The 18,163-nt window shown below is 42.3% G+C and overlaps 1 protein-coding gene across 1 annotated transcript in view; it reads left to right on the top strand.

The window, feature by feature from the left end:
- The first annotated feature begins 1,179 nt into the window (after window positions 1-1,179).
- Window positions 1,180-18,163, top strand: part of DIAPH3 (diaphanous related formin 3) — a 482,025-nt gene continuing 465,041 nt past the window's right edge. The window contains exon 1 of the mRNA XM_028105625.2: window positions 1,180-1,453. Within this exon, the coding sequence (XP_027961426.1) occupies window positions 1,277-1,453 (177 nt within the window). The 5' untranslated portion in view covers window positions 1,180-1,276. The remainder of the gene's footprint in view (window positions 1,454-18,163) is intronic.

Raw genomic sequence — 18,163 nt, 5'->3', positions numbered from 1 at the left:
ATGACTGTAGCCTAAAGACATACTTGGAACCAAGGCCCCTTTTCTGAACCTCTGTGCGAATTTCCCCAGAGTTGCTAGAGTTGTTTCTTGCACCCAGATCTGTACTGCATGTTTACCAGAGTCTTGGAATTCGTCCATGTAGTCAGAAGATGGATAACTTAAGGAAATAGTTCAAAGGAAAAGATGACTTTAAGAGGGGGGAAAAAGCACACTGCTGTGTGGGAAAACTGCTTTAGCCTTGAGACTTGACCTTGGGTTTACACAAGGAACTCTTGCACAGTTTCAGCTCAAGGCCCTTCATTGGAAGCTCTTGAAGTTTTTTCACCTTTTGGTCTTAAGTGCTCTTGGCCTTGCTTCCCGCCCCCAATGCCCTGTGTCTAATGTCCTGCCACTCTTTCCTACCTAGTGAAAAATCCATGGACTCTTGCTTTCGCCTTTCCAGATCTGCTCCTTCAGATTTAATACCCCCCTCTTTGTTCTCAATGAACCTTAAAAATAACGGCTATACATTTATATTATTTTGTTATTTGTGTAAAGGTTTGTGAACCACAGACTGTGAACTCCTTAAGGACGTGGCCAAGCCCCTTCTGATTTTTGGTGTACCCCTCTGCCACCCCAGAGCGGGCTCTCAGCACTTAGGCGCTCAGCAGGCGTTCAGTATGTCCAAAAAGCATCCTTTTGGAACGTCATAGTTGCTGTTATTCTCACATGCCTAGCACATTTTCAAGTACAGATCCTAGAACTACTCTTCCCAGTGGCCATCGCACCAGGGCCTCCGAGTGGGGCAAGACTGGGTTAGCACATGATTTCACATTCCAGTGCTGCTCAAGTGGTGGTGCAGAGGGTCTCGCCTGCTGGCAGGAACCGGTTCTCCAAATTCCAAATAAACCCGCACAAGTGACTTCTAGTAGGTTCTCACGCTTTTCCGATCTGATCCCACCAGTGCCCTGAAGGTGAGCGGCCGGGACCGCCAGAAGGGTTGAATGGCGAAATGGACGGGTCGCAGAGCCAATCATGTTTCGATCTGCCCGGAAAAGGCGGGTCCCGGGAGTGTCATTGACAAAGCCGCGCGGGATTGGCGGGTCCGGAGCGGTCCGCAGTGGCGGGAGTTTTCGGATGTGTTGGCTGTGACCCTGGCAGCAGCGGTTGGGCTAAGTTGGGCCGGCGGGGCGGGCGGCGGAACCAGGAAGGCCAGTCCGCCACGGATTTCCGAACTCGCGTCTTGTGGCTCGTATTGCGGCCGCCTTCTTTCCGCCCCCCAGAGCTGCGGGGAAAGATGGATCGGCACCGGCCGCGGCTGCACCACCCGAAGCAGGGCTCCGCCGCCGGGGCCCCCTACCCCGCCTCCGCCTCGCTTCGCAGCTGCGGGGAAAGCAAGATGCTGCGCAGGAAGGGCCCCCAGCACCCTCCGCCCAGCGCCGCGGAGGAGCCTGGAGAGAAACGCCCCAAGTTTGTAAGTTTCTCCTGGAGCTGTGGTGGGCGGCTCCTGCCTTGCGGAAGGGTTGCGGCTCAGGTCCCGGGATCCTTCAATTTCATTAAACTTTGGCTTGGCTGACAGCCACCGGTGGATCCAAGGGGTCTGGGTGAGGATGGGTTGGGGGGGCGGTAAATTTTGTTCTAGGTTTCTAGGGCTGCCAGTCTTCTAATAGACGACGACAGGGCCCAATTCTGTTTGGATCCTCGGACAAACAAACTGATCACTGTGTTGCCCCACATTTGTTCTGGCTGACGTGAAAAGCGGTTCAAATGTGTCTGTATTGACGTCACCTAGGTGCACATTGCATTTTTTAAGTCGAACTTCTCCCCACCCTTCTAGCGTCTTAAGGGTATGAGACATGGCAAAGTGAACTTATAGGTGATAAGATTTCTTTTTCTGCTTAGTATTTTAAGCCACGAAGAACTTTTTAAGGTAGATGTAATTTTCCAAGTAGAAACAACTCGTTTTAAAATTTGGCGGGCTATGTAGTCACTGCTAAGGAATGTTTTGCTTAGATTGGAAAGAAGTCTAAGTATTTGAAACTCGCTATTCTGGTTGCTTCTCTTATTCACTTTGGCACCCAAGGGAGATGTCATGATCAGCGGCTTGTGAATCTTTTTGTTGGTGTCAACTAGTGAAAGAATGCCTATTGATGTAATGCAATGTTGATTGTTTTACGTATGTGTGTGTTAACAAATTACTGAAGGTTGATAGCTCTCGGGTGAATCTAACAATTGAAAATTTCATATTGGATCCGTCCATTTTATTTAGGAGTAAGGAAAACTTTTTAAGTTATAGGTAAAATTATACAGTACTGCATGTGCCTTCTGTGAACAAATAAACACTCATTAGGAATTTAAGTTACGATACACATATTAAGGGAATAGAGATTTGTAGAGGAGGAGTGAGTTGCTAAGTATAACAGTTAAAAATGGTGGTTGAATAAAACTGGGAGCAGAGCTATGATATGTATCAGAATACTGAAAATGAGGGACAATATGGATAATTTTGCTAAATTAAGTATCAAGATGGCCATAGGCCAGGTGAAGTTTTGCAGGAGGAGATCAACTATGTTGTTATTGTTATTTTAACAGAGCTGAGGAATAAATAGGATTGAGTTAAACTGGCAATGCAGAATTCTAGCCAAGGAAAAGAATCCCGAGGCAATGACTTTTCTTTTAGAGTCTACTCTCTCTTAGTAATGTTATTCCATTTTGTTTCTCACTCCTATGCTCCAGAATGCATGGGATGTGATTTCTGTGACTTCCAGCAAAGAGGTCATGAAAACAGAACCTAAGCTAGTATTTAGGTTTAGTTTCGTTGAAGGGTGTATCAGGTGATTAGGATTCTAGTCAGTTTTTCATTTCTTAAGTACGTTAAAAGAGTTATTGTAAAGATGAAATGACTCTAAAAGCAATACTGTGAAGCTTTAAAGTTATAAACATATCTAAAACAGTGTTTGCTTTTATTTTTTATTTATTTTAAGATTTATTTACTTATTTGAGAGCTTGCGTGTGGGTGGGGACAGGCCAACTGAGAGGGAGAGGGTCCCAACCAGACTCTGTGCTGATTGCAGAGCTTGCCACGGTGCTTGATCTCACCACCCTGAGATCATGACCTGAGCAGAAGGTCCCTTAATTGACTGTGCCCCCCAGGAGCCCCCACAGTGTTTGTTTTTAGATAGGAATCTGATTTGAATCATGGCTTCATAATTAATTTAGAGGTAATTTGGACTATTGATAATCCCTGAAACTAATTTAGATTCTTGCTTACATGGTAGTTTCTTTAGCTATATTTTCCATTTCACTAATTCTCTTATCAGCGATTTTAATCTGCTATTTAACTTGTTTGGAATATTTAAGTTTAGCAATTACAGTTGACTCTTGAACAACATGGGTTTGAACTACGCAGGTCTGCTTACGCATGGATTTCTTACAGTACAGTACTGTAAATTTATTTTTTCTTATGATTTTCTTAACATTTTCTTTTCTCTAGCTTTGTTATAAGAAAACAGTATATAATACATATAACATGCAAAATATATGTTAATTGGTTATGTTATCCGTAAGGCTTCCAGTCAACAGTAGGCTATTGGTAGTAAGTTTTTGGGGAGTCAAAAGTTAGACATGAATTTTGACTGCATGGGGATCAATTGGTGCCCCTAACCCTTGTGTTGTTCAAGGGTCAACTGTATTTTTTATTTCTGTAGGTTCCATTTGTTTCTTCTTCAGATCTGCCTGGTCATTCCTGATAGTTCTTTGTTTCTTACTCTTTTATTTTTTTAGGCATTTCCTATGTGACTCTTTTTATTCTTTATTTGGTAGTTCTGGTGTGTGCAATTTTTGGTTGTCTACATTGACTTGCACTCATGGTGGCTTACTCTCTCCTCCTGTGCTTGTAGATCTCTGTGAGCTCATTGCTTTATCTTATCTTCCAGGAGGCCTTAGTGGTGATGCTTTTTTCCGGAGTGCTTTTCTGGGAATTCCACTGATTTGGCACCACCTCTAACTGAAGTAGGACTCTTAGCGAGCCCAGGGTTCCATGCTTAGCCCTAACTCTGTCCCTGGCCTGAGGCTTGGTGTGCCGATCTTAAGGCTGCCTTCTAAGCAGCTCTTCCCAGACAGTCTAGTTCCACACTGCTCTCGGTATCACCCTAGTAACTCTTGTTTTGAGGATGGAGACTGTCCCTTCCTCATGAGATCTCAGCAATGCCTCTACACATGATTGTTCTGTAGTTGGGTTTGCTCTACTGCCAGATGTCAAGTCGGTTCTTGGCTTTCTCTTGATTTCGAATGGAGCCCTGTGAGCCTGCATCTCTTCGGGTCATCTAGTCATTAGGTCACGTACTTGCCAGGGGCAGCTGCTTTTGACTGGAACGAGTAAGGTAGGTTGGTGATGTCACAGGAATGGGGATGATTTAGGTGTTTGGTGTTTTGCACCCTCCACAAAGCTGCAAGCTGGGGTAGAACTGGGTGGGAAATTGGCCCCTTGCTCCAGTCGTAGATTAGGAAGGCATGGGCTCTGGTGCCCGCTGAAATCCTGGTTAACTTTGAGCCTTGATAAAGCAGACACATCCTTGTTTTCTACTGTATAGTCCTGAGTCTCAAGTTACTTTGGCTTGTATATAAAAGTTTGTAGTACAGAATTTCTCCCCATAGATCTGTGTAAATAGTAGAAATTAGTCTATTGTAAATGTATGCTAATTTGGCTGCACAGGAAATCACTGACTTTTGGGCTGTTTGTGGCCTAACCGACTTGACTTCAGTAGAAAATACGGTAAGCAGTGAGTATTGAGGTGCTGGGGATAGATACGGGGGGACACGATGCAACCATTGGAGGCTGGGGAGGGGGGACAACGAAGGCTTTGCGAAGGTAGATAGAGTTCAGGAGGATCATTAAACTTTGTCCTGCCCCAGGTCACACTCTTAGTACCTGAGCCTGAGTCCGATTTCCCTTCTAGAACAAAACAAAGTTGCCCTGTTTGTCATGAAATGCCTTTTAGTGATGCTGGGCACTTCGTTCCTACCTTTTACTGCTCTTAGAAACACACAGTACAAGCAGTGGTGGCCCCCACGTCCAGATTGAGAGCAGGATGTGTGGCTTCTGGAGAAGTTCCCATCTCTAGGCTGTGGGCCAGTTTTTTTGATAGGAGGCCTGTGCATTTGGTGATCCTAGTTGGCAGAGCAGCTTTTCTTTTTAATTAAGAATATCCTTTAAAACTTCTCACGGAATTTAGTGTAAAAATCTTGCATCTAATCTTATGGTTTCCATCGAACGGATTGTTAATTATTGTTTAATTATATCATTATAGTACCTTCAATTTTGGTTGTGATTTTTCACCCTGTCCAGTAATATCTGTGTGTCTACCATTTTGGGCATCATTAATAATACTAGTTAACCTTAAAGAATGAACCAAGTTCTGTACACACATACTCTCTCTCTCTCTCTCTCTCTCTCTCTCTCCCTCCCTCCCTCCCTCCCTCCCTCTCCCTCCCTCCCTCCCTCCCTCCCTCCCTCTCCCTCCCTCCCTCCCTCCCTCCCTCCCTCCCTCTCCCTCCCTCCCTCCCTCTCCCTCCCTCTCCCCCTCCCTCTCCTTTAACCTTTACAACAACCCAAGGAGGTGTGTGGTATTATTAGTCTTGTTTGCTGGATGGGAAAAGCAAAGTGCAGAGGCTGAACTGCCTTAGTTCACACAGCTGCGTGTTGGTGAGGATGGGATTTGAACCCAGACAAGCTATTTCCCACATTTTTAGTCACTGTCCTATATTACTCTCCCATATTATTGGGAGTTTTAATCTTTACTACTTTTCTCATTCAAGGGCCATTAAAAATACTAACACCTTTAATGAATATAGAATTAGTGATTTCCTGATCATAGGCAGCTTGTGAGGTGGGAAGAGGTATGAGGTTGGAGAATCTTGTCTGATGTACTGGGAACTTGGGGGGAGTTGAAATCAGAGTAGGCTTGATGAGAAGATCAGTGCCTGCCCCCCCTGTATATTTGGAGGCAGGTGTGGCAGGCGGAATAATGACTCCCTCCCCTACAAAGGTATTCATGTCTTAATCCCTGACACCTGTGAGTGTTACCCTCTATTGCTAAAAAGGACTTTAAGTCTTTTAAAATGGGGAGATTATCCTGTATTACCAGGCTGAGCCCTCAATGAACACTAGGTGTCCTTGTAAGAGGGAGGCTGAGGGAGATTTGACTACAGAAAAGGAGAAGGTGATGTGACTCTAAGGCAGAGATTGGTGATGTAGCCCCAAGCCAAAGAATGGTGGCAGTCATCAGAAACTGGAAGAGGGAAGGAACTGGTCTTCTAGAGCTTCCAGAGGGAGAGTGCTACTGCTAACACCTTGATTTGAGCCCAGTGAAACTCATTTCCGACTTCAGGCCTCCAGAACTGAGAGAATACATTTTTGTTCTAAGCCATCAAATTCGGTAATTTGTTTCAGCAGCCATAGGAAATGAACACAGCAGGTATGGTTCTGAGGGTGACCACACTGAAAGGTGTTGTTTAACAGTTTATATATGCGTGTTTTAGGCGAACCATCAGATTCATCTAAATCTCTTCCTTGTGGTATCATTTTATTTTGGACTGTTTGATTGGGGGGTGGATATAAGATAACAGTTTGGTCCTCTGGAATAGCAACTAGAAGTTGATTTCATCGTGTTCTGCTGCATCATTTTTGTAGTTGCTAGAAAGCTGAGAAAAGGTGGAGGTGATTTCTATGTGCTCTTTTTGAGTTTATTCATTGAGTCCTCAGCTAAAGTGATGCTTCCAGTTGTCCTAGAGTTAAATTGTCAAGAATTGTAGACAGTGTTCTTATTTGAAGGCTTTAGGGACTTGAGTGTCATTCATGTCAAAATCTACCTAATCCATCCAACATTGAAACTTAGATAAAGTAAGATCATTTATTTTACTCAGGCTAGTCTTCTAAGTAAATTGACTGAATTGCCCCAGATATTTTTCCCACGTTTATCCTTCCTAACGAGAAGTTTTTTTTTGTTTGTTTGTTAATACATGATTTATCAAAAGAAACAAAATATATCAAGTGGCTTTTGGGAGTATGTTTAGCTGCTGAAAACAGATGATATATGGCATTTATTACTTCTGGATTACTCTGGATCTTTTTTGTGTGTGTTTGGTGGGGGGTAAAAAGGGGTGGGAGTAGGGATAATTGTCTCAGATTTAGAGCAAGGCTTAATTGCTTTTCTCAAAGACTCACGTCTTTAATTATGAAGCAAGCAAACTGACATACATTTATTACACTGAAACCTTGCATCTCATCTAGTCTGTCTTGTAGCAATTGCTTCTGAACAGATGTTACCTGAAACACCTTTGTGCATTTGGTAGAATTCTAAAATTTGTCATGCTTTTATTATTGTTGTCGTGAATTAACTCTACTTTATGGCATAACTTTATTGCTGTGTCCTAGAATCTTTATATATTTATTGCCTTATAAATTGGATTTAAAATTGGCTTTTTATATGGAATGTAAATTAACATGTGTATAACTTGTTTATGCTTGCAGAATAATACAAGAAAAAACTGCTACGTATTATACTAATGTAATTGTCTTTAACTCAGCACATAGTATCCTCCAAACCAGGAATGAAATGAATGCTACAGAATATGCTTACCATCACACTCTGCTTGTTTCTCCCAGAAACTAATTTGACTTTTAGATCTATAAAATATAGATGAAGCATAACCTTTTACTTCATGGGATATTAAGGATCAAAGCATGAGCTTTCTTTGAACAGGGTCTGCAAAGGTAACTTTTCTTTCCATAGCAGTAGGGTGGCATTGAAATACCTTACCGTTGGGAGTAATTTTCTCAAATAGCAAATCAAATAATCATTATTAACTTAGGGGAGGATTTAAGAGTTTCAGTAAGTTAAGTTTTGGTGCTGGAATGTTTCAGTTACTAGCTAATTAATGAAAACTGTTTGGAAATGCTTGCCATAGACTATATTCTTCAAAAAGACCCACTGCCATCCTTTCTTACAGTTTATATAGAAGAGGCGCTGTGAGGAGCATGTATGGGCAGTGATGTGGACCACAGGGCTCGAATCCTACCCGTGTTACGCATTCGCTTGGGCAACTTCCTTCTCTCGGTGCCTCTGTTTCCTCATGTGTAAAATGGGATGGTTGGGAAGATTAGAAGTTACTGTATGATGGGCCTGGAATAGCACCTGGCTCGTTGTAACCACGATGTAAATGTTTGCCGTTCATAGGATTGTCGTTGCTGTCATCATCATTAGTAGTAGTAGTACAATGTTTTCCAGATTTTAGGGCATTGGGGATATTACATTGGTAGTTGAATTACTTCCCTATGCTGGAAACTCTTCACAGGGTCAGGCTTTTTCCTCATGGTGTGTGGCAGGGCAGAGTCCTGCTGTGCTCAGTTCTCCCCCTGGGGTGCCGGGTAACATTTGGGTTGATGCAGGCTTCTGGTTGTGATGGCTGCATGGTCAGAGCAAGGTTCTCAAGCTTTCTAGGGGTTATGTTTTCCTACATAAAATGGGGATCATGAAACTATGACACTTGCGTACAGATGAAACTTAGAAGAGAAACCTACGAAGGCAACAACCTCAAACTTAGGGAAAAAATTCTTGTGATGCTCCAATGCGGACTTGAATGATGGTAAAAATAATGTTACTTATATATGTATAGATATAAACTAAAACTGTAACTCCTTATGCTTATGGCTCTTTTACAACTATAAAACTCAAACAGATTTTCACATAAAACCCAAAACAAAACTATAAAACCAATAAAATTCAAATGAACAACATTAATTTAATGTGATTGATGATGATGTTTTGCCAAATTAAGCCATCGTTGTTGGATTTAATAGTGGGGAGATATGTGTATGGTTTGCTGTTTTCCTTTCTGTCAGCTTGACTCTTGGATGGAAATGGAATCTCAGAGGCTGAGGAAGCAAAGGCCAGTGACAAAGCCAAAGACTCAGCCCCACACTATTGGTAGAGACCTGACATCTACCATTACTGTCTTTTTCACAAGATCTTAACTTGAGGCTCTGGGTGAAGTAGTGAACTCTTATAAACCTGGTTATGATAAAATAATAATTTAGCCATATGTAGATACTTTCTACTCAGTTGTATGAAGTTGTTGAAAAGGAGCAGAAAGAATCAGAGCCAAGATCACCAGCATCTATATTCATTTTTTTTTCTTGAAATTTACCTTGCCATAGCTTTGAGTACATGGTTCCTTGAATAGTGTCATTTTGGAATTAGGGACAACTGTTTGGAATGGAATTCTTCCTAAGTAGAGGAGATTGTGAAAACCTGTGTATCGTGATTGATGTTGTTTGACCTTCTTCGAGTGCCCTGTTTGATGTGTACGCGCGCACACACACACACACACACACACACACACACACAGGCATGCAAGTGTGGCCACCAGAAGCCACACTTCTGACAGAAGGACCATGGTTTAGAGTGGTCATTCAGATTGTCCAGATGATGCTTATTTTACTTCAAATGTTTAAGATAATCTTGGAAAAATACAAAATTTAAAAAGACTTACGGACCTGCAGAGTCCGTGAGGGGATTGGCAGACTCGGTTTGAGGAATCCAAGGGATGACTTGAGAAGTTAGTCGAGTACTGGAACCTGGCAAAGGTTGTGCATTGTTTGTGCATAACACCCAGGGTATTAAAGAACGTGCCCTCCCCAATACCCATCACCAGGCTAACCCATTCCCCCACCCCCCTCCCCTCTAGAACCCTCAGTTTGTTTCTCAGAGTCCATAGTCTCTCATGGTTTGTCTCCCCCTCCGATTTCCCCCCCTTCATTCTTCCCCTCCTTCTATCTTCTTCTTCTTTTTTTTTTTTCTTAACAGATATTGCATTATTTGTTTCAGGGGTACAGATCTGTGATTCAACAGTCTTGCACAATTCACAGCACTCACCATAGCACATACCCTCCCCAATGTCTATCACGCAGCCACCCCATCCCTCCCCCCCGCCCCACTCCAGCAACCCTCAGTTTGTTTCCTGAGGTTAAGAATTCCTCATATCAGTGAGGTCATATGATACATGTTTTTCTCTGATTGACTTATTTCGCTCAACATAATACCCTCCAGTTCCATCCATGTCGTTGCAAATGGCAAAATCTTATTCCTTTTGATGGCTGCATAATATTCCATTGTGTATGTATGTGTGTGTGTATATATATATATATATATATATATATATATACACCACATCTTCTTTATCCATTCATCTGTCGATGGAACTGCAAGCTGGTGCAACCACTCTGGCAAACAGTATGGAGGTTCCTCAAAAAGTTGAAAATAGAGCTACCATACAATCCAGCAATTGCACTACTGGGTATTTACCCCAAAGATACAAATGTAGGGATCTGAAGGGGTACGTGCACCCCGATGTTTATAGCAGCAATGTCCACAATAGCCAAACTGGAAAAACAGTTTACTTCTTAATAGTCTATTAAGGGTAGACATTTCCTTTGCAATTTAAAAAAATACATATATATTTTGTCATACCAAAGAAGTATAGAACACCATGTACTCACTAGTGTCAGAAATGAAACTATAAATCCTATTGAAATGTCTGTTCTCCTTTCCTATCAGTATTTCCTTATAATCTTTGCTCTTCATTTCCTTGAGGTAGGGGCTTACAGGGCTTTTTATTTATTTTATAAGGGACCTTCATGGGTTAAAGATGGCTAAAATACCTGTTCAGCTCTCCAAGGAAATTATCATTAATTCTAGGTTATTCTGGAAGTTAAAAAAGAAAAGCACATGCTTCTTTTGGAGTTATGAGGTAGAATTTCTTGAAACTCTCAGTGAGATACATGGATTAGTCTAATTGTAAGATCCATAATAGTGCATTTATTTGGCTTATTTTATTATAAAGTATCTTCCCAGGATGTGGGGAGTTTATCCTGTAATTGCTGCATTTTCCTGAGGTGGGTTATTTGGGCATCAGAAAATGAAACTTTGTAACATTCAGTTTTTAACTAGGATTTACAAATTGGTGACATTAATTATGGAGTATACTATAGTGATAAACTGTTGTGTTGATCAAATCCTTGGGTAGAATGCAATTCATAAGGACAATTACAATTCATTCCTAATGAAAAATCTGACAGTCTGAGAAATGAACATGAAAACCAGAATGCACATAATCTGCAATCAGAAATTCAATGTGACAGTTTCATTTCTTTATAAAAGGTGATGGTCTCCAATTAAAACCATGCTCAAACTTCATTCAGCCTCTCTTCTGAAGTTATTATTTTGCTGTTATTGATATGTTATTTTGTATTTTGAACCTGTTTTCACTTTATGTATGTGTTTGTGAGCTTTTGGAAGTCACTTTCTCTGCACTGCTTGGCATAGGCTTGAGCTTACTGCTATAGGTCTGTGAATGCCTGGCTAATTGAAAATCTATGCAAAATTACTCTTGTAACCTTACACCACCTGGTTCATTAATCTATTCATAATTAATTTAAATTTAAATGTTATTGATATACCCTAAATATTTACTTTTATAAAAGATTTCAGTGATGGTGGGGAAGGACATGTAAAGGCCACCAGAAACATATCTGGGTCATTGGAGAACTGAGCCTGCCCATTCAGGCTCCTCCAGGGGCCAGCAATGTGGCTTGAGAGGTGAAGAGGGCTTAGGATGGATTCAGTGGATTCAAATATGGCTGTGTATCCTTGGACAAATTTATGAACTTCAGTACCTCAGTTTTCCTATCTGTAAAATGGAATAGATAACCACCGCATGTCCACTTACAGCTTGTTGGGAGGATGAGTTGAGGTAATGGATGTTTCAGTAGCTTGGGCACAATGCCTAGCAGTTAATATGTGACAGCTATTATGAGTTTTACTCTTTTGATTCTCAGATACCAGAGTAGGGGGGAATCTCATCTGTAGTGTTGAATTCTCTAGGGCTGGTCATTTTGAAGGAGATGTGACAGGATCTCAGTTATTGGCAGCATTTTGACCATTCTTTTCAGCTTCCCACCTTCCTTTCTCCTTGCGTTCCTGCTAGACAATCTGCATTGTGTCCAGGAACCCGACCTTAATTCAAGTGGGGAACACACCAAGAGGTTTGGTTCCTGGACATACTCCCCTCCTCTCTGTTTTATCTAGATCTCCAGCCCCTTGACCTTACCTCTCTTTCCCTGTCAGTTTCCTGCCAACTTTTGCTCCACACTATACCCACACTCCACTAAAGTAACCCTGGCACTTTTGAACTAGAATGCCACCCATTCCTCACCTCCTCAAGCCTGACACAAGGTAGACTGTAAATAAATAGAATCTCTGGTTTTCTTGTCCATTTGCCTCAGATCTCCAAGCCTGGAGCAACCCAACAGGCCCTCTGGGTCTTGAACAGCTGCCTCGTGGTGGAAACCCTCTCAGCTATGTGAACTGATTCCCTTATATTCGGGGATCTATGGGCCCCCTGACTAGCTGGGTCCTCAAAGCTGCTAAATAATCATCATCACAATTATTCAGCTTTCCCAGTGGGCTGGGCGCTATTTTAATCACTTAATCCTAATTCACTGCTTTGAAGTAGGCACTCTCACCACCCTTGTGTTGGACGTGATGGAACCGAGGCGGGGAGAGGGGTTTGGGGCCTTTCCTGAGCTGCAGCAGCTGGGGATAGGGGGCGAGGAAACCAGCACAGCTGGGTCTAACTCCAGAGCCCTGGCTTTGAACTAGCTCTCTGGTTACCTTCTTTTTCATTTCTCTTAACGTTTATGCTAAACCGTTATCATCACTTTCTTTACCTTCCCTATGGGCCTGATTCCTTTTTGTCGTAAATAGTTTTTTAAATTGAAAAAGTAATGTATGCACCTCTTAAAAAGGCCAGCAGTGTAAGAGTACAGAGCGAGCTTTCCGAGACTTCCCTGCGCCCCAGACCTCCCATTCAGCGGCCGCGGTGACTTCTATTAGTTTCTTTTGTGTCCTTTAATGGTATTCTGTGTGTATGTGTGAAATACCAGATATTGTCCCCACACGGGAACATTCCACCGCTTTTGCTTAAAAGATCTTAGAGATGGTTATTCTGATTCTTCGCGCTCCCCTTGACACCTTCTTCAGAGAGAAAATAAAGGCCGTTTTGCTTGAACTTGCTCAATTTCCTGCTGTCTGCACCTGTAATCTACTCTATTTGCAACTCTTCCTCCTTTCCCCTCCAATATCCACAGAAGAAATGTCTGTTTTCCTGTTCAAGGTTAATCCCTTTACTTCTGTTCTTGACCCAGTCCCATTCCATTAGGTATGTTTCACTCTTTATAGGTTGCATTCTTCAAGAATGCTCCAGTGCCTCCCATTATAAAAGAAAAAGCAGAAGCGAAACCAAACAGCCTCCCTCTCCTACTTTCTCTTGACCCTTCTCCCCCTCTGAATACTATGCTCTGCTTCCTTCCCTTATAGTCAGTTCTTTTCATTCATTCAGTAAATATTTGCATGCTCTTTATACCGAGTATAGCACAGGTAGACACAATTTGGTCCTTGTCTTCAAGGGGCTCCCATTCAGTCTGGTATGAAGAGAGGTGTGAACCAACAAGTGGGAAGTGTTACCAAGGAGTCCATTTTGTGTCATCTTGAAGGACTCAGGCTCTGAAATTAACCTGGATTTAAATACTGGCCCTGTATTTGATAGCTGTGTGACCTTGGAAAATGACTGTTTTTTGTTTGTGCGTTTCTTCATCTGTGAGATGGGAACAGTAGTATCCATTGGATATGATGATTCAGTGTGTTAGAATGGGGTTGACTCGTAAGTATTAAACAGCTCTTAGCTTGTTGCTGCTCTTAGGATGGCACTGGCAAAGGGTAAAATGTTCTCGTCGAGGAGGGATTCAGCCACCTTCCATTAGTTCCTCAACCTTGCCTTTGCTTCTGTTCTTTCCACTGAAATTGCTTTGGCAGATCAACAATTGCCAACCTGGTGGCTGTTTTGCAAAACTTCATCTTCCTTAACTTCACAGGATTAGCACTGATCTCTCACTTCTTGAAACCTTTGCCATGACGTGTTCTTCTCTTCTGATCTTTGCTCATCTCCCCTCTCACCCTTTTAGCTTGGTGTTCCCAAGTACTGTCTCCGACCATCTTCTTCCAGTTGATACCTCCTTTCAGCCTGAGCTTGTCCATTTCTGTAGCTCTTACTACTACCTAGAGCAGCGTTTTCCAGGAGGACTTTCTGTGTTGAGATATTCTGTCCTGCTGTGTCTAGTTTGATAGTCACTAGCTCCCTGAGGGGAATGTTCCCAAATTGCTGAATTTTTAATTTGGCTTAATTTGAATTAATTTAAATAGCCCTATGTAGCTAATGGCCAATGACAAACTTTGACCTACATTCATTTTTAAAGGGACTGCCTGTGGCCCTCAGCGTCTTCTCCTGTGAGTCAGGCTGCCTACTGGTGATGCCATGATTCATTTCTGCTGGAGAACATGCACGTCTTATTCTGGCCAAGATGATGCACTTTCATAGCCTCTGATGCCACCATCGATGATAGTTTTATGAGCCAAACAACATCAGCAATGACAGAACCAGTCACACCTGTTAAAAGGGCTGTCCTCAAGAAGACAAGAGATAACAAGTGATGGTGACGATGTAAAGGGAACCCTCGTGCACGGTTGGTGGGAATGTGAATTGGTGCAGCCACTGTGGAAAACAGTGTGGCGGTTCCTCAAAAAATTGTAAATAAGACTACCATATAATTCAGCAGTCCCACAGGATATATATCCAAAGGAGATGAAATCAAGATCTCAAAGAGACATGGCACTCCCATGTCTATTGCAGCATTATTTACAATAGCCTAGATATGGAAACAATCTAAATGTCTGTCAACAGACAAATGGACAAAAAAAAGATGTAGTATCTATACACACACAATGGAATATTTTTCAGCCATGAGAAAGAAGGAAATCCTGCCCTTTGCGAGAACACGGATGGACCTGGAGTACATTGTGCTTAGTGAGATAAGCCAGACAGAGAAAGACAGATATTGTATGATATCACTTATCATGTGGAATCTAAAAAAGCCAAACTTGTACAAACAGAGAAGAATGGTGGTTAACAGGGACCAGGGAGGTGGGAGGGATGGGGGAACTGGGGAGATGTTAAAGGTTACAAACTTCCAACTAAAACATAAGCTCGAGATCTCTAATGCACAGCATAGTGATTAGAGTCAACAATACTGTATCATCTACTCCAAAATCGCCAAGAGACCAGATCTCAAAGGTTCTCACTACAGAAAATAAATGATAATTATGTGATATGATAGAGGTATAACTAACGCGATGGTGGTAATCATTGCAATATATAAATGTATGAAATCAACACTTTGTGCACCTTAAACTTACACAGTGTTAAAGGTCAGTGAGATCTTGAAAAGAAATAGGGGAGGATTATCTTCAGACCATTGCAAGGTCTGCAGTCCTGAATAATTTGCACTAGGCTATTAGGATTATTGGGTGCCTTCTCATGACTGCGGCTGTCAGTTGAAGACTTCCCCATAATCCTTGTTGACCTGTTTTATTGGTGTCCTTGAACGGTGCGATTATCAACATGAAACTATGGACTTTTAGAAGTACTTTGCAGGGGTGCCTGGGTGGCTCAGTCGTTAAGCGTCTGCCTTCGGCTCGGGTCGCGATCCTAGGGTCCTGGGATCGAGCCCCATGTCGGGCTTCCTGCTCCGCGGGAAGCCTGCTTCTCCCTCTCCTGCTCCCCCTGCTTGTTTCCTCTCTCGCTGTGTCTCTCTCTGTCAAATAAATAAATAAAATCTTAAAAAAAAAAAAAAGTACTTTGCAAATATACTTGGGTTATTGTTGTTAGAGCTGAATTTTGGCATCGCTGGAAGATTGCCAAGGGCAGTTTAGGCTGTAGTTGCTTGAGCTTGCAGCTTGACTACAGAACTTGGTGTGTTCAACACCTAATGTGTGACACAGAATGCTACATGTTGGAATTTCACTGTGTCGTGATATGTCACGGTGCAGATTTGGTGCAGTATTGGGCTGCTCTCTATCTGATCCCATTCAAGGCTTTATCTTTCCAGATTCCTCTGGATGACAAGTGCAAAGAAAAGCATTAAGATGAGGAACCTGTGTATTTCAGTATGGGTAGCCCTCGCAGGACAGTTACTTTTGGGATATTATTTTTTGAATCACCAGAAAGAGAAAATAAGTGACCCAGGCTATTTTTTTCTCTAGAGCCTGTTGGAGTGTTAACTCCCTCAGGGCAGCTGCAGTGTTTCATAGGTCTTTTTGGGCCAGGCCTAGTGTGTTGTTGGCTTAGCTTAGATGCTAATTATATCCAGCCTGGTTAATATTTCTAGAAGAAATGTAAAATGAACTACATTTTATGCATAATACTAGGACTGAATGTAAGAGTTGGGATTGTGCTCTTTTTCTCTGTTTTTCACCTGTTAACTTTGTAGTATGCAATCATCCTTTGGGCTCATTTGCAGTGACAAACCAATGTAGACACTAGTAACAAAAAGTAGTAATCAAATGATGCAAGAAAACTTTTTGGTGATTTAGTTATTATAGAGTTCAAACGTCATCAATAATTAAAAATACTTAATTGTCTTTGATTGCTATTGCCCTGTAATTTTTGATTTGGATGTGTGTGGGTGTGTGTGTGTGCATGCACGTGCATTTTCTTGAATGTGGATATTTTTGTGGCTTATATTTTAGTCTGAATTGGGGGGGCATGGTTTTCTAAGGCTTGTGGTATATACTGCAGTTTAAATTCTACGAATTAGAAATAAAAAAAAAACCTATTCCCTCCATCTCTATTATACACGTGAGAGAGCAACTTTAAGACATAGATGGGGAAACTCCCTGGCAAAACATATTCTTGGGGCACCTGGGTGGCTCAGTGGGTTAAGCATCTGCCTTCAGCTCAGGTCATGATCCTGGGGTCCTGGGATGGAGCCCCACATCGGGCTCCCTGCTCAGAGGGGAGTCTGCTTCTCCCTCTCTCCCTCTTCCCCTTCCTCTGCTCATGCTCTCTCTCTCTCAAATAAATAAAATCTTTTTAAAAAAACATATTCTTGTTAGTTTATAGAAATCACAATCCCCCCCACCCCCCAGCTTCTTATAGTCACTCACCTGAATTTTTAAGATGTAACTTTGTGGTCAGTGTTATAACACTTAATAATCATCCGGTTGTAATTATGCCCATTTTTCTTGTTAAGATTTCATTTTGAAATTTCTTTGCCTCAGAAATTGCCTTGTTTCCATTGTGAGGCCTCCCTAGATTTGATAACAGCAGCTGTCCCATTGTTTTAGCAGGGACTGAGGGAAGGGAAGGGGAATGAGTCTGGGTTTTGGAGTCACAGTGACCAAGGGCCCATTTCCAGCCTGGCCACTTTTCACTGTGGCAAATCCCTTCTGTGACACTTCATTTTCCGATGTCTAAGACAGGGATAATGGCTAATTAATAGGATTGTTGGGTGTATTGGTGATTATGAAGGGTGCTCAGGAAGTGGTGGTGATCATGATGAGGCAGGTTATTTCATCTGGGTACTGGGGGAGTCTTGGGTTTTGTCTCAGAGTCTATTTTGGCTTAAAGAAACAGACTCCCATACAATATCTAGTTTGAAATTGGAAAGGGCAGTTGTAAAGATACAGAGGGGTATATTCCTGGGTCAAGCACAGTAAATGTAGCTGGTCCTCCCAAGGATTTGGAACCAAGAACTGAGATCTGGCAGCTTCTGTCATTCTCTCTTTTGGAGGGTCATACAGCCAGCCTTGTTTTGCTTCTCACTAGGCATTTGTATCTCTGCAAAGCACAGCTTCTGTTTCTTTGATCTTCACACAGCCAAGCTCAGAGCCTCACAGTTCCAGACATACATGCTCTTGACCCATGCGAGAACAGATTCTTATTCTCATCTCTGAATTCCAAATCCAGATTTTTGGTAGAGTGAGGATTTGATTGGCTCTGCTTGGGTGTAGGGGTTGAGCTCTGCTCACATCTGTGGTCTGGTTAGGCCTGGCTCACAGAGAACAACGAAGCCTTCTGGGTCCACCCCAGTGACATAGAGAAGAGTTCTGTGCGTGAGGTCGAGAAGCCAACAGGTATCTACCATATCGACACATGTGGGTCTTCGGAGATTCCTTATTGATAGTGTTGGCAATGGAAGACTGAGTTCAGAAGAGTTTGTCCAAGTTAGTGG

This window comes from Eumetopias jubatus, unplaced genomic scaffold, assembly GCF_037043125.1.
Source record: "Eumetopias jubatus isolate StellerSeaLion01/CBP00866 unplaced genomic scaffold, mEumJub1_p1.0 scaffold_3, whole genome shotgun sequence".
NCBI classification, from domain to species: Eukaryota; Metazoa; Chordata; class Mammalia; order Carnivora; family Otariidae; genus Eumetopias; species Eumetopias jubatus.
The sequence above is the reverse complement of the archived record's forward strand: the minus strand, read 5'-3'. Positions and strand labels throughout refer to the sequence as shown.